This window comes from Bubalus kerabau, chromosome 8, assembly GCF_029407905.1.
Source record: "Bubalus kerabau isolate K-KA32 ecotype Philippines breed swamp buffalo chromosome 8, PCC_UOA_SB_1v2, whole genome shotgun sequence".
NCBI classification, from domain to species: Eukaryota; Metazoa; Chordata; class Mammalia; order Artiodactyla; family Bovidae; genus Bubalus; species Bubalus kerabau.
Genome location: NC_073631.1, coordinates 117,804,507 through 117,827,026, shown reverse-complemented (window position 1 = coordinate 117,827,026; position 22,520 = coordinate 117,804,507). Strand labels below are relative to the sequence as shown.

Here is a 22,520-nt window from a genome sequence, read left to right as displayed (position 1 = left end):
CCCCCTGCTCAGCACTGTATGGGCACACAGACCCTGCTTGTTTATCTGCCTGTGTGCAGGCACAGAGCTGGTCAAAACAGCAGGCGACTCTCCAGAGAAAAGACAGGAACAAGTCTGCCCTTGGGGAACATTGCCACACGGTCTAGCTTCACCTTAATCCACCGTACTTCTTGGATTCCAGGATTGGCACAGCCTGATGGTCAGAACATTGCTTTACAATATTGCGTTACGGGTGAAGAGCAATCTGGAGCACAGATAATGGAGTGGCTTGACTGGGTCCCCCCCGGAAAATCAAAAAGGACCCGGGAAAGGGCTGTCAGGAGAGGTGCCATCCCAAGACTGCCCCGTCCACGTGTCCTGGGCGCCTGCCTCCTCTTCTCCCTGCGGATGGAGAGTCACAGCTCCATCTGCACCAGGGAGTGCAATCTGCCACAAGGTCATCCAATCAGTGGCCAGGTTTAAAAGGGAAATATAAAAACTGGAATGTGACTCTCAAGTCTGGTTTTCACGATTAGATAACACCTGCCCCTCTCTTGGAATCCCATCAGTGACCAGAGAATTTACAGAGTCCTGATTCCAAACCTTAGGGTTTCACTTTCCCTAGAGTTGCTTTTGCCCAGAATTGAGTCACTGGTGTCCTGGGCTACACAGACCACCATTCTCCCCACAGCTCTACGTCACAGGCATAGCAGCCAATGCATGATGCCTAAAGATGCTCAATCACTTGTCCAAGGTCACCCCGAAGGAGATTCCTCAGTAGTACTCAGCCTTGTGCAAAGCTTTTAAAAAGGAGGGGCCACATTTTAAAATATCTTTTCAGAGGACACAGCAAATTAAGACCAATGGACAGAAGTTAAATGGACAGCTAAGCTAAGCTGACAGCTAGTCCCAGTTTCCCTCAGCTGTAAAATTCTGAGAAGAGTTTTCTTGGGGGATTTTAATAGAAATTAGGTAAGATAATTAATATGAACTACCTAATACAATGTCTGCTATGTAACAGGTAATCAGAAAGTCCATTCCTTTCTTCCTCCTGACAGTGGAATGTAGCACCACTGAATACAGAAATCCATTAAACACAGAAGTCCATCCGTCTACACACCCTCGATCACCAATATCCCCTTCACTATTACATTCCAAGTTTACAGGGCAGTCTTTTTTTTTTTTTTTAATTTATGTATTTGGCTGCACCAAATACATAAACATTTGGTGTATTTGGGTCTTAGTTGCAGCATGCGAACTCTTCGCTGGGGCATGTGGGATCTAGTTCCCTGACCAAAGATTGAAGCCAGGCCCGCCCTCCCCAACACTGGGAGCGTGGAGTCTTAGCCACTGAACCCCCAGGGAAGTCCCTACAGGGCAAACTTGAAATCCATGAGTACACCACTGATGCTAAGACTTTCTAAGCTGTCAATGCTCTACCAAGATGACTCATCGTTTCCAGAGTCATTTTCATTTACATGGGATATTAATAGACCACATGGAAAAAAGAAAAAAAAAAAAAGCAAGGGGTGAGAGGGTGGGTAGGGAATAGTTAATCTAGAAAACTAGGCTAAGTGAAATTAAACATCCCGTAAACTCTTTATCCAGCGTTTGTTTTGTGCTGACTTGTACTCTGCGTATTTCGCTTCTCAACTAGATTGTCGGTGTCCTCGGGGCAGCGTTTAAGTGATGTCTGAATGAAATGCTGCCCTGGCTGGGGAAGAGGTGGCACTATCACGGTGGCCCGTGTGATGACCTGGAGCCCTGGGGGTACCTCAAATGTTCAGGGGATGTTAGTCTGGGGAGTCAGTGATGGTACAGCAATTATACCAACATGTGTGTTAAAATAGCGTTAATAATATCCTCTCCCATACATAAAACACCCTAGCATTAACCTAATATTAACCAGAGAACCCAGTGAAGTTGCTCAGTCGTGTCCAACTCTTTGCGACCCCATGGACTAAAGCCTACCAGGCTCCTGCATCCATGGAATTTTCCAGGCAAGAATACTGGAGTGGGTTGCCATTTTCTTCTCCAGGGGATCTTCCCGACCCAGGGATCGAAACCATGTCTCCCGCATTACAGGCAAACGCCTTACCGTCTGAGCCACCAGGGAAACCACTAGTATTAACAGGTGCCATGTATCTGAAACTCTGACTGTGAGTAGCCCAGACAAGTGATGCCCCAGATGGACACATGTTCAAAACTTCAGCTTCCCCTGAGAAGCTCCTAAACCATCTGTGGGGAAGGACCAGCGGTCTTCTGTTTGCTTGTCTGTTTTAAAATTTCAGTTCATCATGCAATTCTTCCAAAAAGTTCAGTTAAAAAAGGGACTTCTGCAGACATAGAGAACAGAACTTGTGGGCACAGCAGGAGAAGGAGAGGGGGGAATGGATTGCAAGAGTAGCACTGAGACATATGCATGACCGCACGTGAGATAGATGGCCGTGGGAATTTACTGTGTGAGGCAGGGAGCTCAGACCTGGGGCTCGGTGACAACCTAGAGGGGTGGGACTGGGTGGGAGGAGGGAGGGAGGTTCAAGAGGGAGGGGACATATGTGTACCTATGGTTGATTCATGTTGATGTATGGCAGAAACCAACACAATATTATAAAGCAATTATTCTCCAATGAAAAACAATATATTTAAAGAAGGGATTCCTAGAGCAATAAAATTAACCAAGACGTATACAATACAATTGGGACAAAATACATGCCCCCGTTAAAGAGGCCTTAGAAATCTTCCACGGACAATCTCACTCCTTACGGATGAAACAAGTGCCCTGCTCACAGCCACACCACTCCTCAGTGGCCGGGCCGGGGAGGACTAACTCTTTCTCTTGGGACATGGAAGCTGGTCCCCTGACAGCCCATGGCCCTGGCTAACCTCTGCTTCTTACCCTTGCATCAATCAAAAGGACAGGACCACACGAAGATGAGGCAAATTAGGCTCTTGCCCTGGGTGTGAAATTTAAGGAGGTGCCCCCAAATCAGTCTTGAAGATAAACAATATTTCAATGTAGTAATTTTTTTAATAGGCAAGGCTATGCTGTGATAACCAATAATTACCAAAATCTCAGTGACCCTATGAACTGTAGCCCACAAGGCCTCTTCTGTCCATGGAATTCTCCAGGCAAGAATACTGGAGTGGATAGCCATTCCCTTCTCTAGGGGATATTCCCAACCCAGGGGTCAAACCTGGGTCTCCTGCATTAAAGGCAGATTCTTTACTATGTGAACTACCAGGAAATCCTACAACATCTCAGTGGTTTAATCCAATTGACTCAAGTCCAATGTAAGTTGGGTTGCCCTCCTCTATCTTACACGGAACGCATGGCCTCCAAGACCATGGCAGGAGGGAAAAGGGAAATGGGGGGACATGCTAACTGTTCACTGCTTGACCCAGAAGTAAGACTACTAATTCCACTTGTATTTCTTTGGCCAGAATTAATTACAGACTCCTACCCTAGCTGCTAGTGCATTAGAAAATGTAGATAATCACATCTATTATGTACATAATCATAGATATTTGGTGACCACTAAGAGTCTCTCCTTGATTTGGGGGGAAAATTATATCTATGAACTTCATGTTATACCTCCCCCCAAGTCAGAATTTTACATAAAGACAGGATCGTTAACAGTGCTCAGCTGAGCAATACTGGACCCTATGGCAAAAGGTAACATCAGTAATGCTGCCTTTACATAAAATGTTTCTCTTTGGCTCAGCATACATTTGATTGCATTAATTCTGCAAAGGGAGTCATAGGTTAGGGTGTTCGGAAACAGCTGATGTCAGGGTCATTACAGAGAGGCTGTGGTTTGGGCATGCCACATTCAGCTACTGGCTAAAACAACTGTGCAGCCAGGTGAAGGAGAGAAGGGGCTCCAGGAGGCACCCCAACACAAAGCAACCACTGTGCTCCCTCCATTCTGTGTATGATTGATAGAATTTATAATTGATTATACATTTTCACTGATTGGAAGATGTATGATCAATTTATTAATTGCTTTTCAGAAGGAAAAAAACAAAACAAAACTGGTAAGGGACTTTCCGGGTCGTCCAGTGGTTAAGACTCCACCTTGCAATGGCACGGTACTCAGGTTTGATCCCTGGTTGGGGAACTAAGATCCAACATGCTGTGGGAGAACTACTGAGGCCGTGAGCCTCAAGGGGAGAAGCCCACAGGCCGCAACGAAAAAAGATCCTGCCTGCCGAAACTTAGACCTGATTTGGCCCCAAATAAATGAACACATGTTTTAAAAATGACTGGTAAGCTTCTCTGACACCATCAATAAGAAACACCCAGGGACATTCCTGGTGGCAGAGTGGATAAGAACCCATCCCCTGCCTATGCAGGGGACACGGGTTCCACTCCTGGTCCGGGAATATCGCACATACCCTGAAGCAACTAAGCGGGAGAGCCACAACTACTGAGCCTACATGCCCAAAGGCGATGCTCTGCAACAAGAGAAGCCACCACAATGAGAAGCCCCTCATACCACAAAGAAGAGTAGCCCCCCTACCCCCAACCTGCCAGAACTACAGAAGTGGGAGTTGGACTATAAAGAAAGCTGAGAGCGGAAGAATTGATGCTTTTGAGCTGTGGTGTTGGAGAAGACTCTTGAGAGTCCCTTGGACTGCGAGGAGATCCAACCAGTCCATCCTAAAGGAGATCAGTCCTGAATATTCATTGGAAGGACTGATGCTGAAGATGAAGCTCCAATACTTTGGCCACCTGATATGAAGAACTGACTCATTGGAAAAGACCCTGATGCTGGGAAAGACTGAAGGCAGGAGGAGAAAGGGACAACAGAGGATGAGATGGTTGGATGGCATCACCGACTTAATGGACATGAGTTTGAGTGAGCTCCAGGAGTTGATGATGGACAGGGAAGCCTAGAGTGCTGCAGTCCCCAGGGTCGCAAAGAGTCAGACACGACTGAGCAACTGAACCGAACAGAAAGCCCAGGCAAAGCAACCAAGACCCAGTGCTGCCAAAAATAAAGCAAATAAAAAAATTAAAAAAAAAAAAACCCAGATTGAGAAAAAAAAAAAAATTAACATGTGGAACAACAACAACAAAAAGGTGGGGGCACCTTTAAAATTTAGTCAATACAGTAAAATGTTTTAAGATTCCCAGGCAGAAAAGTCTACACTCCAACCAAACTCAGAGAGCAAATGAATTTTATTAATGAGTGATGGGGCGAGCCCACGGACTAGCCCAACAGGTCCTCTGTCCATGGGATTCTTCAGGCAAGAACCCTGGAGTGGGTTTCCATGCCCTCCTCCAGGGGGTCTTCCCGACCCAAGGATTGAACCTGCAGCTCCTGCATTGCAGGTGGGTGTTTTTACCGTTGATCCACCCCTGAAGCCCAGAAATGCTGGGGCATATTTACTCAAATCAACAGACAAAAGTACCTATCCTAACAATCCAGGCACAGCCCATTAACCATGACAGGCCTCAGGCAAAATTCTGGTGTGAGAAATAACAGGGCAGCGTCCTCATTCTGAATGGATCCCAGGAGGGCACTCCCCAAGGCTCCCTAACTTCCCTCCTGCCCCTCCTTCTCTCCTTCCAAAACCAGTTCTCAGCAAATGGAGTCATTCGCTTGCCTTGGCCAATTATTACTGTGACAAGGATTAAAATATTAAACTGAAGAGACGGAATTTAAATGACATCTGGAGAGTCACTCTGCGTGGGTCCGGGAGGGCCCACCATTGTCTCTTTCTAATCACTGTTTCCAGCGTTCAGGGGAATAAGGCAGTTATCTCCCCGAGTCTCCGGAAATCCTACCCACCTCCCAGCCAAGCAGTAAGTCAGAACAAGGTCAAAGCGAGAAACTCCACACCTGATGGCCAAGTGGCTTTTGAACCCAGGTGCGGTTCTCTCCAGTGCATTGCAACCTTCTGTCCAGAAAGCTCCCTAGGTGACGCTAGTGGTAAAGAACCCGCTTCCCAGTACCGGAGACACTAAAGACGCGAGTTTGATCCCTGGGTGAGGAAGATCCCCTGGAGAAGGGAAAGGCAACCCACCTACTCCTGTATTCTTGATTGGAATGTCCCATGGACAGAGGAGCCTGGGTGGCTACAGTCCATGAGGTCACAAGGAGTTAGACACGACTGAAACCACTTAGCAGCGGTAGCAGTCCAGAAAGCACGGCTCTGGGACGGGAAGGTCTTCAGCGCCCTCGGTCCACTCTGGACTGGAGAGCTGGGAGGGGAAGGAACCCTCCAGAACGTCTGAACCAGGCACCAGCCGGACTATGGGGGATTTCACACACGCGGAGGAACTCGGACTGGAAAGGGAAGCAGGAAAGACAGGCTGGACGAGGGTGTCTTGCGGCTGGGTGGGCGGCACCGGCTGGGTGGGCGGCACTGCCTGGGGGGCGTCCCTGAAGCGGGCTCACCTTCCTTCCCGGGGGAGACCTCTGCGACCCTCCGCACCTGGACAAGAGGGAAGGCCATCTCCTCACGGCCCCCAGGGCGTCCCCAAAGCGACCTGCGTCCTCACATCATTGATGGCCGGGGAGCAGGAGAGCTGACGTCAGCGTTCAAGGAGCTCGAGTGACTTTGGGGGGCCACCCTGTTCTCAGAGCTGCGAGCAGCAGGGCAGGCGACTTTCTAACGAGGACTCGCCCCACTTCCAGCCGGGGTAGGGGAAGCGTCCGGGTGGCACACCTGGCCGGCCCGGGGCTATGCGCGAGGCTGAGACCGAGGCAGCACGTGGGGGCCTCGCCCTGGGTTTCCAGCCCTCGGCCCCCACCATTTCCTCCGCCGTTTTAGCAACCCCGTGTGCCCCGCGGCGCCGGCCTGCGCACTCCGCGCCCGACCCTTACCGCGGGTCCCTGGGTGAACCTGAAACAGCCGGGCGGGGTGGGGGGGTGGTGGCGGTGAAAACTCACTCCGCCCGCGACCCCGGGGCTCACCTGCCCGGTGCGATCTCAGCGCGCACGCCGGCGGGCAGGGCCCCGGGGCCGCGGTTTTCCAGACGCACGTGCGGGTCAACGCGCATCGCACCAAAACCCCCGTGCTTCCGCCGCCGCCGGGTCTGCGGGGCACGGGGCGCGTGTGCGTGTTTCAGGGTGCGTGTGGCTGGGGGGTCAGACATTTATGACCGACATGGGGGGGGGGGGTTTCCCGGGGTCTGACACCTGTCTCGGAGCGGGTCCCGCGCCGCCGCGGCCGCAGGGGACCGCAGCCCCCCGGGCGACAGCGCGCGGCGGCGAGGGGAACGCGCGGCACGCCATGTACTTCCTGTTCGAGGCGCGCCGCCGTCCACCTCCCCGCGCCGCCCGCCTGCGTCTGGGCCAGGCCCGGCCCTTCGCGTAGCCCCCGGCCCCAGCGCCCTGGAGTGGCGGCGGCGGGGGGACGGAGCGGGTGACGGGGCCTCCGCTCCCCGCGAAGCTCCCGCGCGCTCTCCGGCCTGCCGCCAGCCGCCGCGCTCGCAGCCGCGCCTCGGTCCAATTGCGCAGAGTCTCCGTGTTTGCACCTCCTCTTCCCCTCCTCCTCCTCCCTCCCTCGCCCAGAAAGGAGGACGGACCTCGCTCCAGGCTGCGGGCTGGTTTATTCTGCGGCCGAGGCTCACGTTAATACACACAGCGTCTCGTTCTCGCCAGATCTTTCGCTCAGGCGCAGGCAATAGGAGGGCTGCTTCTCAAAGTGTTGAACTGCACCTGCCTGTCCGATTACCTTTGGGAATCGGGGAGTGGCGGGGAGCCGGGAGGGTGGGAAATGTTGCCTCGCCTTGCCAAAGGAAGAAAACTTTGTCACTCGGAGGGAGCACGCTGCCACGCGTAGCCCCGAACCAGGACGGCCTCGGGCTTCGGTTCTGCCTCGGACGATCCCGTAGGAGGAAGCGGACACGTGAACCCGGCGCTCCCGTCGACCGCCACCCCCGGCGGGCCGGAGGTCCCTGCCCCACCTCCCTCCCGCGGAAGTCCCCACGCGGTGTCTTCAGGCGGGAGGGGACAGTAAACAGCGCCCGCGGCCGACGGCAGGGGCCGGGCACGGGGAAGGAGAGGACCGAATTCCAGGAACGGGTCACCCGGAATTAACTTCGGCTTAAAGTTATGGGAAGCGCGGCCATGGACACCAAGAAGAAGAAAGATGTTTGCAGCCCCGGCGGGAGCGGCGGCAAGAAAAACAGCAGCCAGAAGCGGCGTTCTCTGCGGGTGCACATTCCGGTGAGTCCGGCCCCGCGGGGCCTCCGGCTCGCCGCCCCCCGCCGCGCTCCGAACCGGCGCGGAAGCGGTTAACGCGGGCCGCCCCGCCGCCGTGCGCGCCCCTCCTGCCGCTCCGGGGACGGCTGACGGCGCGGGGCCGAGCTGCGCCGCCGGGCCCGGGCTCCGTCTCCCGCCCCGCCCGAGTGCCGCCGGGGCCCGGCGACCCACTGTCTGCGGCGTGGCGGGCTGGGCGTAGCCGGGGATCCCGCCCGGTGCGGGTGCGGGGGGCGGTGCGTAGGCTTGTTTTTGTTGAAGGAGGACCGTGTGGACTGCGCTCCGGGGAGGTGGAGCCGCGCGCCGCGGCTGGGGACGGACGGGAGGGGCGGTGGGTGGGGACAGCGGGGAATGGGGGCGGCAGCTGTGTGTAGCTGCGCCCTCAAACTGACCCCCCAACACCGCTCCCCAGCACCCTGCTCCTCAGCTTTCCTCGGGTGTCTGTGGGCCCGGGGCGGGAGGCTCCTCTGCAGCCGGCCCCTGGGTCTGACCCTGGGAGCACATTTCAGGCATTTGGGGGCTCCGGATCCCCAAAGGCGTGCAGGACCCTCGCGAACTTCAGCCCTGGCCACGCCGGCCTCTGGGCCGGACTTTGGCGACATCGATCGGTCTGCAGCTTGACTTTGTCCAGCTGGAGGGCGTGGCGGGCAGGGGTCGTGCGCCCACCCTGCAGTTTGCTTGCCGTGGCCAGCCGCAGCCTTACTTAGCCACTCCGTGGGTGGGTGGAGGGGGGGTTGGTCTGATGCTGAGCCCTACAGCCCTTACCTGCATCCGAAGGAAGCCCCCAGCTGGGTCACTCCCCCAACCTTCACTCACCGAGTACACGTGTGTCCAAACACACACGCAAGAGAACTCCATGGAGAATGTAATTTTGATGATGGGTGACCGGTCTTGGGCACAGATGCCGGTGGTCCCATCCGCCCAGAGCTGCCTCCGACCTCACCGTGTTACAGACACCTCCAGGAAGCTAATCCTTTCTGACAGCCGCCAGCGAGGGGCGGGGGGAGGGGGTGCTGCCTGGCCAAGCATTTTCTGCTGTGAACTCTCTCAGGCATTTCACTAAGATGTTTGTTGACTGCGCTTCCTTTCCAGTCCTCTGTGCAAACACTGGCCAGGAAGGTCAGGTACTGGGGGAGCCCCAGACATCTGATGGGTACTTCAGGGAGCAGCCCCAAGTTGGGACAGGTGGCCAGCCCTCCCTGGCAAGGGAGAGCTCAGGGAGCAGGTGACTGGGCCCGAGCTTGCAGTGTGACCACCAGGGTGGTGACCCAAGCTTGCGGGAATAAGCATGCCTTTGAATAAATAAACATCCTATGTGAAAATGAGATAGTCCTGTTTACATTCCTAACGTGAGATATTTTGAGCCATATTTGTAAATGGAAAGTTAGACACCAGTAGGCGAAGCCTCCCTCTGGTAGCTTCACTTGACTGAGCCATTTAACCACTCAGCTTCTCCTGTTTGTCAAACAGATAATAACTCTGCTTTGCCCCCCTTTCAAGTCTGTTGATATAAAAATAAATCATGGGAAAGCTCGTACCAGTGCAAACTGTTATATGAATGTATGGCTATTACACTTACTTCAGATCATCTACTTTAAAAGAGAGAGAAAAGAAAATGACACTGCCTAGTGCCCAGGCTATGCATATCCTATTCAGGGTGATAGGTGAGGCTGGTCTCAAATGGGAACACGTGTGTGGGGCATGCTCCGGAGAGGTGGAGGGCAAAACCCAGAACCTGGAAGAGGACGGAGCGGCCAAGGTGTGACGGCGGAAAAGCCATGATATAGTTGGAACCCTCTCACTAGCCCTCCTGCTGCTGGTGATGACTTTGGCTGCTTTAGCCATCGTTCTTGGCCCGACGCAGCCCTTACAGAAAGTACCGTTCACTCAGTTATTCCATGACACGTGTGCTGCGCTGCTTGATGGTGAGATCCAGGGGGAAAGGAGAGGGCCTCTGTCTCTGCTCTCACAGGGCCTGCATCTGCTGTGTGTTTGGGGGCAGGGGGAACCAAGAGGGTGTTGTCACTAACCAAGTAGTCATTACCTGTGGGTCCCTGTGCTGGGCTGGGTGAGAGTTACACGCTAGCTGGGAAAATGTGGCATTCAGACAGATGTTTGCAGACGACCCGAGGGCACAGGTTGACCGGTGCAGGCCGTACCTGCTTTCAGAGGGGAGAGAAGGGAGACATGGTACGGCATGGACATGTTCAGAGAGACACTGCACCCAGAGGTGGTAGGCAGGACAGAGACATGTCAGGGCATGGCGGGGGATCACTCCTGCCAGGGAACCAGCTTGAGCCCCCCTCTGGAGTTGGAGAGTGTGAGGCTGTTTCCAGACCCAGCGAAGGGCCCCTTTTCATGGACGAAAGGGTTTGAGAAATCAGGGTAATCGGAAATACGTCAAGGTCAGATCAAGGAGAGCCTTGAATCGGCCGTACAAGATTTAGCAAGTAGAAATACTAAAGTGCCCAGTTAAATTAGAATTTTAAACAATGAACAACTTCTTAGTATATGAATGTGCCAGGCACCATTTGGGATAAACTTATACTAAAAGAAAAACCATCCGTTGTTACCCGAAATCCCACTTTAACTGGCCTCCTGTCTCTTCTCTGGGAGTCCTTCCTGGGACTTAGGCCCAGGAATGAGGATGACCCCCCTGGAGCCCTTGGGAAGCTGCAGTAGATGCGATGGGTGTCCTTCCTGTTGTGCCCAGAGCCCACCCAGGGTTCCCTGCAGCCTTGCTGGACAGCTCCGCTCCATACCACAGCTGCTCACCGTGTCTCTCTGCTCCTCAAGGAGGCCTCTGGAATAGTGGCAGCTTGCTCAGCCTGAGTAGGCTGGCGTGGGAATGCTGGGGTTGGCATTATGCCCTAAAGGGGCAGCCCTCACCAAGGAGGAATGCAGGTGAGGGGAGAGGTTCTACCATGGGTTCTGTGGAGGCCTCTGAGGGTCCCAGCAGGACCCAGCCCCAGTTGCCCAGAGTGGTGGGCCAATCAGTCATTCACACACTCTTTCTGTCTGGCCGGACTTCCTTGCCTCACCTCCCCCGCTCCCTGGGATAAACTACTGAATCCAAGTCATTGTCTCACTGTTTTGAGAGGGAATTTCAAGTCAGGGTCTTCCCTGGTGGCTCAGACAGTAAAGCGTCTGCCTGCAATGCAGGAGACCCAGGTTCTATCCCTGGGTTGGGAAGATCCCCTGGAGAAGGAAATGGTAACCCACTCCAGTACTCTTGCTTGAAAAATTCCACGGACAGAGAAGCCTGGCGGGCTACAGTCCATGGGGTCGCAAAGAGCCGGACATGACTTCACTTTCACTTTTTACTTTCACTTCACTTACTTTAAAGTAAGAAGCAATTAAAAGTGATGCCAACAACACTTCGTGGCATAGAGTTGTGGAGACTGGGCTGGTGTCAAGGGAAGCAATCAAATGCTTGGGTAAAAAACCCAGAGATCAGCATCTGAGGGCTTGAACTGTAGTGATGATGAAAGAAAATGGACAGAGGCAAGATGGAAGATGGTCAGCCGTGGTGTCTGACGGATGGCGAGGGATTGAGCTGGCCTTAGGATTGCAGGACGTGTGGTGTCAGGAGGCGGTTCTTGAGGGAAGATGGTGAGTCTGTCACAGCCCAGTGGGTCAAAGGGCATCACTTCTGCCTCCTCCCCCAACAGCTGGTGGGCATTGGTGCTCATTAAAGAGCGGCTCCTGGAAGATACCCTGGCTCTGGCAGTCCAGTGGAGGGCTCATTTGGTGGCAACCAGTGACACTCACTGTGATGAAGCCTTCTGAGACCTCTCGTGTCCAAAGCAGCTGATCTTTTTTTCTGAAATGGACACGACTGGACTCAGTCTCCAGCCCCACATCTGATGTATAAACAGAACTATGGCCAAGGATGTTGGGGAGATAATTGCAAACCTCCATCCTAGGCTCTTTAATCTAGATCTTTCTTTTTAATTTATTTTACTTTTTAATTTTTTACTTTGTAATTTTTTTTTTTTTTGGCTGCACTGGGTCTTCGTGGCTGCACTCAGGCTTTCTCTGGTTATGGTCAGTGGGGGCTTCTCTTGTTGGGGAGCACAGACTCTCAGGTGTGTGAGCACAGTCGTTGCAGCTCGTGGGCTCAGTCGTCGTGGCTCCCGGGCTTAGTTGCTCTGAGGCACGTGGGTTCTTCCCGGCCAGGTGTTGAACCCGTGTCCCCTGCATCGGCAGGTGGATTCCTAACTACTGGACCACCAAGGAAGTCTTTTAATCTAGATCCTTAACCACCTTTTACCCTGCCCTCCTGCCAGCAGCATAGCACCTGCTGTGCCCTGAGATACAGGAAAAGAGGAATCAACTTTAGGGGATATACTAAGGGCTTAGGTGACAGTGGGTAGTGGAGACCCACAGTTACTAACTAAAGTCATTCATTAACTGAATTCTACTGAAGGGAGAATGGCCCTTGGGCCTGATGGAGGGTGTTGCCTTGCTTCGTTTCAGGCTCGGGGTGGGTCACCTTTGGGGGACGCCCTCTTATATCTTGTCCGGGGAAAGAGAGGAGGGAGAGGAGAGGAACGCCTGCGTGCAGGCTCCTCTGGGGCTGCCCTAGGCCTTTAAAAGTAGCAGGACAAGCGTACGGTTCAGAGTCGTAGTGTGCTGGCACCTCGCCTGGGTTCTCGTTCCTCCGCCTTCATCCCTAATGGAAGGCAGGAGCAGTCATCCAGGTGGTGGGAATGCTTTTAGAAAAGAGCTCATTAGAAGCCTAGCCGTGCCTGGCGACCTGCCAGAACCCTCTGCCCGAGCAGCCATCGCTGGGAGTTAACATGTGCTTTCCGCCTTTCTGTCCGAGAAAAAGAATGTGCCCTGTTAGCGCGCAGCCTTACTGTAAGTGGTGACCGCTGGCTGTCTCTTTGACTGTCTTGTGGGACTCTGGGACTGTTCACAAGCCAATGATGGGGCAGGCGGTCGGGGGGCAGGGAGGACTTTGGAGAGAAGGACCCATGTGGGGGCCCGTAGGGACACGGAGGCAGCTGGGGGAGGTCAGCCTTGGTCCGAGGCAGTGGCCCAATACTTACTGCTGCTAGAGTGCCCAGCCCCTGCTTCTCCTGGGAGAGGGGCAGCAGAAATCCTTGTCAGTCCCCGGAGACAGCCTAGAAATAGAGCCAGGAGCAGCTGCCCGGCCTCGGAGGTCATGGAGACCCAGCGTGGCTTGGGCCGGTCGCTGGGGACGTCTTTGCTAGTTATGTCTCCAGAGGGAAGCCTCGCGCTGCCTGAAGCCCAGTGCCCTTCACCCTGTAGATGGGCCTGGGACCAGTAGCCTCCATCCAGCCAGATCCGCTCTGCTGGGCAGGGTGTGAAGGAGGGGGCCCCGCCCAGGACTGGGAGCTGCCTTCTGCCCCCTGCAGGACTGTTCACTGCCCACCCCGCCACTGGAACTTCCCTGACTAAAGCCTCGGTGAAGGGAAAGTGGGTGCCATGCGGCAAGGTGCGGGTGTGTGTCATCTTTGGCCTTGACCTTGGTCGGCATGTACCACCTTGAGCAAGATGGGTTAGGGTTTAGGACAGTGTTTTTCAAAGAGCAGCTCACGGACCAGCCTAAGTCGATCCACCCAGCATTTGCTTAAAATGTACAATCCTAGGTCTCAGTCCAGAACTGCTGAATCAGCATCTCTAGGGCGTGGGACCTGTGGTTCTTTGTTCCTGAGAAGTTTTCTGGGTGACTCTCAGGCCTCCAGGGATTTAACAAAGCATTGCTTTCCAGCTTCCTCAGTGTGTGGTCTCTGACTCTTGTGTGTGCTCAGTCGTGTCTGACTTTTTTGCGATCCCTTGAACTATAGCCAGACTCCTCTGTCCATGGGATTTCCTAGGCAAGAGTCCTGGGGTAGCTTGCCATTTTCTTCTCCGGGCGAGTCTTCCTGACCCAGGGGTTGAACCCACATCTCCTGCATCTCCTGCACTTGGCAGGCAGATTCTTTACCACTTGAGCTACCGGGGAAGCCCCCTGCCCCCGTGTTATTCTTTCTATCAGTCTGTCCATCGCCCCATCTAAGTATCTGTGTATCTCTCCATCCTCTCTCTAGTATCTGCACTCTTCCACCTGCCGTTGAGAAGAGAGACTCTTGGCTGCTGACGGTAGAATAAAGGCAGAGTAGTTCTGGCTCCCAGATAAAGATGAGTGTCCAGCCTGCGTAACCGGTGGTGGTCCAGCCTCTTAGACCTCACTGCATTGTTTCTGGACTCCGCCCTTCAGTGGCTTGATGCATTTTGGGCACCCTGAACACAGGCTCTTACAGGGCCCAGAGCGTGATATCGGGACGGGAGGAGGCAGAGGAGCCAATAATGGAGTCCCCGGAACTGTTCTGTGGCTCTGGGGTTTATGAACGAGGCCTGATGTCTCTCTGCAGCTCGCAGGGTATGAGCTGGACTGACTGCGGGGTGGGCTTCATGTAGCACGTCGGCTGAACGCACAGTTAAGCACAGTCCAGCTCTGGGCCTGTGAGGGGGAACGGGTAGGCAGAGAATGGATATAGGGGTACCCTTCCTTGAAGATTCCACCCTACAGACTATGCACGGACCTCCATGGACCAGCTCACCTGGTGACCTAAGCTGAGCACGAAACACGTGGATTTGCAGAATCACACATCCAGTGACTCACAGGCTGGATTCCCTGTCTCATCTTCTTGTCCCCACTTTACAGCTTGTCCCCAGCTGAGAACCGGGCATCCCCCGTCCCATAGTTGGTGACCCTATTGTCAAGTCTAGCCTCTGCTGCCCTGGGCCCACTCTTTCCTAGCACCTGCCTGTGGAGGGTTCAAGATCCTTGTGTAAACTGGGCTCTGAACACTGCCTCGTGGCCTCGTGATAAATGCGATCATTGATATCCTGGGTCATTATTGCGCCAAAAGGACACCGCTAGTCCCGAGGTTGCAGCAGCAGCAGCCCCACACGTGTGTGTGTTCAGTGCTGTCTTTCCACACATCATAAACTTGATCTGGTTCTCAGCACTTCACCGGTATCTTTCCCTGCCTGTTTCCTCCTCCAGTAAAAATCTAGCAAAACTGTCTTCTATTACTGATCTGCCCCCAGGCGTTTCCCTTTTGACCCAAGTCTGACTCCAGAAAAACTGGAAACACATCTTCACTTGCCAAGGGCTTTTCACCTGCTCAGACTTCATTTTCTTTAACTTCAGCACATCAGCTTGTGTCTTCTGAAACCATCCAGACACGTAAATGTGCTCTTCGATGATGCTGTTTCTTTTTTTTTCGTTTTTTTGATGTTCATTTATTTGGCTGCCTCGACTCTTTGCTGCGGCATGTGGGATCTCGGTTACAGCAGGCAGGATCTTTTGATGTGGGGCACAGACTCCAGCTGTGGCAGGGGGCCTCGGTCATTGTCATCTCTTGGGCTTAGTTGCCCTGAGGCATGTGGGGTCTTCGTTCCCTGACCAGGGATCAGTCGCGCGTCCCCTGAGTTGAAAGGCAGATTCTTAAACCACTCGACCACTAGAGAGGCCCCAGGTGATGCTGTTTCTTGACTGTCTGTTTTTCTTCTACTTTTCCCATCTTGATATACTCAGCTCACTGCCAGCGATGTCTGTTTCTGGGCACTATTTCACTATTATGGGGTTACTCAGGTCACCCAACAGGCCACAGACCCTGGAAGAGCTGGGTTAGAATCTGGGTTACAATCTGGCCTTCCTTCCCCATTCTTGCCCATCGACTACCCCCACTCTGACCCAGAACAGTGGGTATCATCACACGTGAACGCCTGTGACTCCCACCTCTTTCCAGACGGTGGCCCAGCCCATCTTGATATCCCCGGACAGCAAACCAAATGTCAGCCTGTGGTCAAAGGCTTTAAGATAAGGGACAGACAGTGGCCAATGCAGTGCTGAGCACCCGAGGTGAAGAAGTCCTTCATTTGCTTGGTCAGTCAACCATGACCTTGCTGTTAGATGGTGGGGGAGCCACAGGGGAGGGATAGCCCGGCGTCAGAATGGTTAACCCCAATCTTGCTCATCTCTTTCTTCCTCTGCCTGCTTTGAAAATGATTTGATCCGCATCCTTCCCTTCCTGTTGACAGGAAGCCCTTCTCTGCCAGCTCACGGCTTGTCACACACCCATCAGATATCATCCGGGCTTTGGGGCCTCGTGCCAGAGCCTCTGTGTGTTGATATACTCTGACCTGGCAGCGAAGTCGCTGATGAATGGACAACAAAGACCACTTTGCTCTGGGTCACCCCAGGGGTCCAGCCTTTTTTCCAGGCGGCTGAGGCCAGGTCCTAGCTGTGGGAGCCATGCAGCCCTGCCCACCTTCTGCAGGGACCCGGCAGGGGCTCAGTGCAGAGCTGGGCAGGTGGCCCTGGGGTCCTCACTGGTGCTGGGGGCAGGGAACAGAAGGAAGGATATGACGGGGCTGGAATTTTAGGATGGGGGGCCAGCTTCTCATTTTGAAGGAAATGGGGAGCTAGGTTGCTGGGAGCGTGTTTACAGCTGGGCACCTGTAGAACTGGACCTGGGAAACCTGTGAGCCCATTTCTGTCTGTTTCCCAGGTCTCGTGCTAGGCGTGGAGGATACAGAGCTGAACGGGATCATGACTGACTTGTGTCTCCTGAAAGATGCTGTAATCCTAACCTCTGGTAGCGGTGACTGTGACCTGATTTGGAAGTAGGGTCTCTGCAAATGGAATGGCCAAGTTAAGCTGAGATCAGTACGACTGGTGTCCTTATAAAAAAGAGGGAAATGTGGATACAGAGGGGCTTGCCCAGGTGGAGCTAGTGGTCAAAGCAGGAGACATAAGAGACACAGGTTCGACCCCTGGGTTGGGAAGATCCCCTGGAGGAGGTAATGGCAACCCACTCCAGTATTCTTGCCTGGGATAATCCCATGGACAAGAGGAGCCTGGCGGGCTACGGTCCGTGGGGTCGCAGGGATTCGGACATGACTGAAGCGACTTAGCACGTGGATGCAGAGACACAGAAGGAAGATCATGGGAAGACAAGGCAGAGGTTACAGAGATGCTGTCATAAGCCAAGGATCCCTGGGGCTACCAGGGACAGAAGAAGCAAGGGAGAGCCCTCTCCTGGGGTTCCGCGGGAGTGTGGCCCTGCCCACACCTTGATTTCAGGCTCTGGCCTCCGGAATGGAGAGAGAATTTCTGTAGTTTTAAATGCACATTGTTTGGGGATTTCCCTGGTGGTCCAGTGGTTTGCCTTCCAATACAGGGGTGCGGGTTCCATCCCTGGTCGGAGAGGTAAGCTCCCACAAGCCTCATGGCTGAAAAACCAAAACGTAAAACAAAGAGTATTGTAATAAATTCAGTAAAGACTTAAAAAGTGGTCCACATCCAAAAAAAAAAAAAAAACCTTTTAAAAAAAGTTAAGTAGGCTTTAAAAAGACACCCACTCTTTGTTTGTGATGCATTATGGGGCCCCAGGATCTCACCCAGCAGGGTCCCTGCCTTCACAGCACTGTTGGGGTCAGTGGTCATTGCGCGGTCATCCCCGGACATTCTTGTCCACAGGAGGTTGTGTAATGAGCACCCTGAAGCACTTTCTTCCTCCTAGCAATTCGGATGGTCCTCGATGGGTGGTTCCATTCGTGATCAATATTACTGACAATCAGATATCCTCGGGGACAACACATTGTCATCAGATTTAGCAATACTGATGGAGCACTTGCTCAGGATGCCAAGGGTGTGCTTGTATATAAGCTGACTCTTGTTTATCTCTGAAATAACCCTGTGAAATACTATAATCATCATTATCAGTGTTGTTATCCTTATCACAGAGAAAGCAGATGTGGCTGTCCACAGCACCCACCTGTTCTAGTACGACCTGCCAAGAAAGCTGTGTTGTGTTTAACTTGAGTTTTTGACGTCCCTGCTTTGCCCTGCCCCCGCCCCACGTTGATCCCCATGGGTGTTCCAGGTAGCCTGGGGTGGGAGGCAAGACTGCCAGGCAGGACAGACCCCAGCCCCAGGATGGGCACAGGGAAAATGAGAGATCTGGTCTGCCTTCCATGGGTTTGCCCTTGGGGCTGACCAGGTGCTTATTTGCTCGCTTTTACAGAAGGACTTTGAAGCCTGTGATTTACCCATCTCATCTGGAAAATAAATAACCTGCCATGTATAATTTCATAGATCTTATTTTGTAGTTCTTTTTCATTTTGTCGTTTTAATAAGAACTGAATATTAGGATAAACGGCAAAGCAGGAATCAAGACATCCTGTGCTGGGTGTTCTGTCAGAAGGCTGCAGGGCTTCTTGCCGAGTTACCAAACATTTACCAAAAGCCCTCTGTGTGCCAAGCACTGGGCAGGGCTGAGAGTAAAGCTGTAACCAGGACGGGCTCAGCCCCTACCTCACAGGCTCAGCGCCCACATGCGGCGCTCCGGGCACAAGTTCCCACACACGCTCACTTTCGCTACCAAATACCCCAAATCACAGTGGCTTAAAACAACAAACATTTATCCTTCTCAAACATACATAAATATATACATAATAATTAATAGTGCATGCAATAATCCTAATCTTAGTACTGTATATTTATATACTATATGTTGTACAGATATAATTACATAATGTGAAAAGTGAAAGTGAAAGTCACTCAGTCATGTCCGACTCTTTGTGACCCCATGGACTATACAGTCCATGGGATTCTCCAGGACAGAATACTGGAGTGGGTAGCCTTTCCCTTCTCCCGGGGATCTCTGCAACCCAGAGATCAAACCCAGGTCTCCCACATTGCAGCTGGATTCTTTACCAGCTGAGGCACCAGGGAAGCCCAAATACATAATTTAATTATAATTATCAATGGACGTGAGTCTGAGTGAACTCTGGGAGATGGTGATGGACAGGGAGGCCTGGCGTGCTGCAATTAATGGGATCCCAAAGAGGCGGACACGACTGAGCGACTGAACTGAACTGAACTGATTGCACATATCATACATTATAACAGTAACAATTAAATATTACTTTATAACATATTTATTACTATATTAAGATCTTTAAGTATTAGTTGCTCAATCTTGTCCGACTCTTTGTGACCCCCATGGACTGTAACCCGCCAGGCTCCTCTGTCCATGGAATTCTCCAGGCAAGAATCCTGGAGTAGGTTGCCATTTTCTCCACCAGGGGATCTTCCCGACCCAGGGATTGAACTCAGCTCTCCTGCATGGCAGGCAGATTTTTTTACTGCCTGAGCCACCAGGGAAGCCCAAGATCTTAAACAGGTTGATGTGTAATAGTATTATTGTTTAATAACATACTATTAATTGTACAATTGCCAGATAGTATTAATGATATTCTGTGTCATACATACTACAAAGAGGATTGCAATCTAGGGTCTGCATGTGGCTTGGGCACCAGGATCGTATGGAAACTGCTACATCCTGAGGACAAGTGAGCACTCAGGGACTGTGAGCAAGGGTGAGGAGCCCAGGTCCTCCGGAGGCTGGTATTTGATAGTCGCCCGCCCCTCCCCAACCTGCTTTCATCACTAAGGAGAGGTGAGCCTCGGGGGAGCTGCTTTGCCCTTGGGGAGAGGCCAGTGCCAGGAGAGCAGAGAGGTAGCTTTTCACCATTCTTCTTTGCTCGTTAGGTGTATTTTGAGATTTCTGAAATGACCTTGGAGCACAGGTAATAGAATATCTCAGCTCCAAGACAGAGGGAAATGCCCAGGCGGCAGTATCCACCTGGGTTAGAGGAGGAGCCGGGCGGGGAGACTACCCCACCAGGCATGGAAGTGGTCCGGAGCCTGCATGGTGACCCTGGAGCAGAGAGGGTGGCAGATCACTGCTGCGGACCACAGAGGAGGCAGGCCCCAGGGTCCCATGATGGGCTGAGGTGGCAAAGCAGGCAGCAAAACTCGGGTTTTCTCCTGGAGGAATGTCAGGAAGAGAGGAAGCCAGGCAGGTGGGCACTCATGGCACAGGTGAGGGTGGGGGGTGCTTCTAGGGAGCCTGGTCCCAACTGCCTGGCCTGCGTGGAGCTCTGCAGGGGTGTCTGCACCTGGGGGTGGACAGAAAACGTTTTCAAAGCAGCTCTGTTTTGCGCTGGCTCGAGTCGGGGCTGCGGGCAGGGGTGAACGATCGTCGAGTCCTTTCAGCGCAGACCCGGGCTCCAGGCTTGCGCTGCCATCTGCTCTCCTTCTCTGGACATGATGACCTCAGTTTTCAGGGACGGCTCAGAGCATGGAGGCTGGGTGTGTGGGCACTGCATCTATGACCGTAATAAAATATGAAGAACGAGGGAAGAAAGAAAGATAGCGCTAACTCGTGTCCGACTCTTGCGATCCCATGAACTGTAGCCTGCCAGGCTCCTCCGTCCTTGGGATTCTCCAGGCCAGAATACTGGAGTGGGTTGCCATTTCCTTCTCCAGGGGATCTTCCCAACCCAGGAATTGAACCCAGGTCTACCCGCATGGCAGACAGATGCTTTATCAACTGAGCTATGTGGGAAGCCCCAGTAGAATACAAGTTAAAGTCAAATGGAGGCTTCCCTAGTGGTCCAGTGGTAAAGAATCCACCTGCCAATGCAGGGGACCACGGGTTCAATCCCTGGTCCGGAAAGATTCCACGTGCCGCAGAGCAACTAAGCCTGTGCACCACAACCACTGAGCCTGCGCTCTAGAGTCCATGAGCCCCAGCTGCCGACGTCCACGCTCTGGAACTTGTGCTCTGCAGTAAGAAGCCCGTGTGTTGCAGTGAAGAGCAGTCCCCCACTTTCTGCAACTAGAGAAAGCCAGGGCGCCGCAGTGAAAATCCAGCACAGCCAGAAATAAAATAATAAAGCTTTGTAAAAGTGAACATAACATTTTAGGTCATGTTCCTTGGTGAATGGTGAGCCACCTCTCAATGATGTCTGTGACCTTCACCTAAAAATTGTTCTCAGCCAGTGTATCTGTGCTGCTTCTCGCTTTGGTCCTTCCATGGCAGGGGAAGGAAAGAAGGCCGACGGGGCAGAGGGAGAAGCTGGACGCTGGAGCAGCGTCCAGTCACAGCGGACTTCAGCTGAGCCCCCTGGGATGGGGATGGCCCTTCAGGGTTGTCCAGGATCGGGGCCATGCGGGGCCAGACCCTTGTCTCCTTAGCTGGACCATGTGCTCCTTTGAGAGCAGCGTGCACCTGCGTCTTCATCTCTCAGCCCCAAGGAACCACTTCGCACAGGGACACCTCTTCCTTCATGTTGGTGATGAGAAACTGCAGACGCCAAACAGCGAAGCCAGAAGGCTGCTGGGAGTGGGTGGTGGGTGCAGATACGAACCCGGCAAGCTCCATCTGGGGGTCTGGACACGCCCTGGGGGCTCCTGGAGTCTCTCCCACCTCCCCCCGCCGCTCCACCCCCAGTGGCGTCGCTGGCCCCAGAGGGTGTGTGCTCCCCTGGGTTGGAATGCGACAGCCTCGGACAAGGTGCTGAGCAGGTGGCCTGCTGGGGTGAACGTGTGTCTGTCCTCATCTCCTTGGGCACCCGCCGCTGAGGCTCGCCCGGGGATTTTGTGTTTCAATTCCAGAGTGTGTGGAGGGCCTTCGGGGCCCTTTGGGCTTCAGGTGGGGTCAGGGGGCTGGGCTCCCCCAGCTCATCCCCAGGTGAGGTGGGATCAGGGGTCTGCGGTCATGGCCTTGGGTGCCGTGGGCCACTCTCGGGTGAAGTCTGTCTGTGCTTCTGACTGTCACCTCCGCTGTTGCAGGCGTGGGCTGGAACCCACTGCGGGAGGGGGATAGAGCCCGGGGGCGGGGGCGGGGTGAGAGGGCTGGAGGTGGGACGGAGGAGGGGGGTGGGCACGGGCAGGGGGTGGAATAGGGGGAGAAGAGTGGGTTTCTGCAAGTTCTGGTTATGCTCTGTCGCAAAGAAGAAAGGGGAGATGCTTTTTCAGCCTGTTTTTGTTGTGGTTGTTTTTTAAAATTTTTATTGGAGTATGTTGTCTTAGTCCCTCAGTTCAGTCGCTCAGTCGTGTCCGACTCTTTGCGACCCTGTGGACTGCAGCACACCAGGCCTCCCTGTCCATCACCAACTCCTGGAGTTTACCCAAACTCATATCCATTGAGTTGGTGATGCCATCCAACCATCTCATCCTCTGTCGTCCCCTTCTCCTCCCACCTTCAATCTTTGTCCCTGCTGTATAGCAAAGTGAATCAGCTATATGTATACATATATCCCCTCTGTTTTTGGATTTCCTTCCCATTTAGGTCATCACAGAGCATTGATTGAGTTTCCTGAGCTACACAGTAGGTTCTCATTAGTTACCTATTTTTTATGTCAATTCAGTTCAGTTCAGTCACTCAGTCGTGTCCAACTCTTTGCGACCCCGTGGAGTGCAGCACACCAGGCCTCCCTGTCCATCACCAA

General features: G+C 53.3%; 1 protein-coding gene across 3 annotated transcripts in view; it reads left to right on the top strand.

The window, feature by feature from the left end:
- The first annotated feature begins 7,558 nt into the window (after positions 1-7,558).
- The window catches only part of PRKAG2 (protein kinase AMP-activated non-catalytic subunit gamma 2), a 309,748-nt gene continuing 294,786 nt past the window's right edge, over positions 7,559-22,520 (top strand). The window contains exon 1 of one of the 3 annotated variants that reach the window (XM_055591312.1): positions 7,559-8,162. In XM_055591312.1, the coding sequence (XP_055447287.1) occupies positions 8,049-8,162 (114 nt within the window). In that variant the 5' untranslated portion in view covers positions 7,559-8,048. The remainder of the gene's footprint in view (positions 8,163-22,520) is intronic. The other 2 variants (XM_055591310.1, XM_055591311.1) reach the window with 2 other exon arrangements.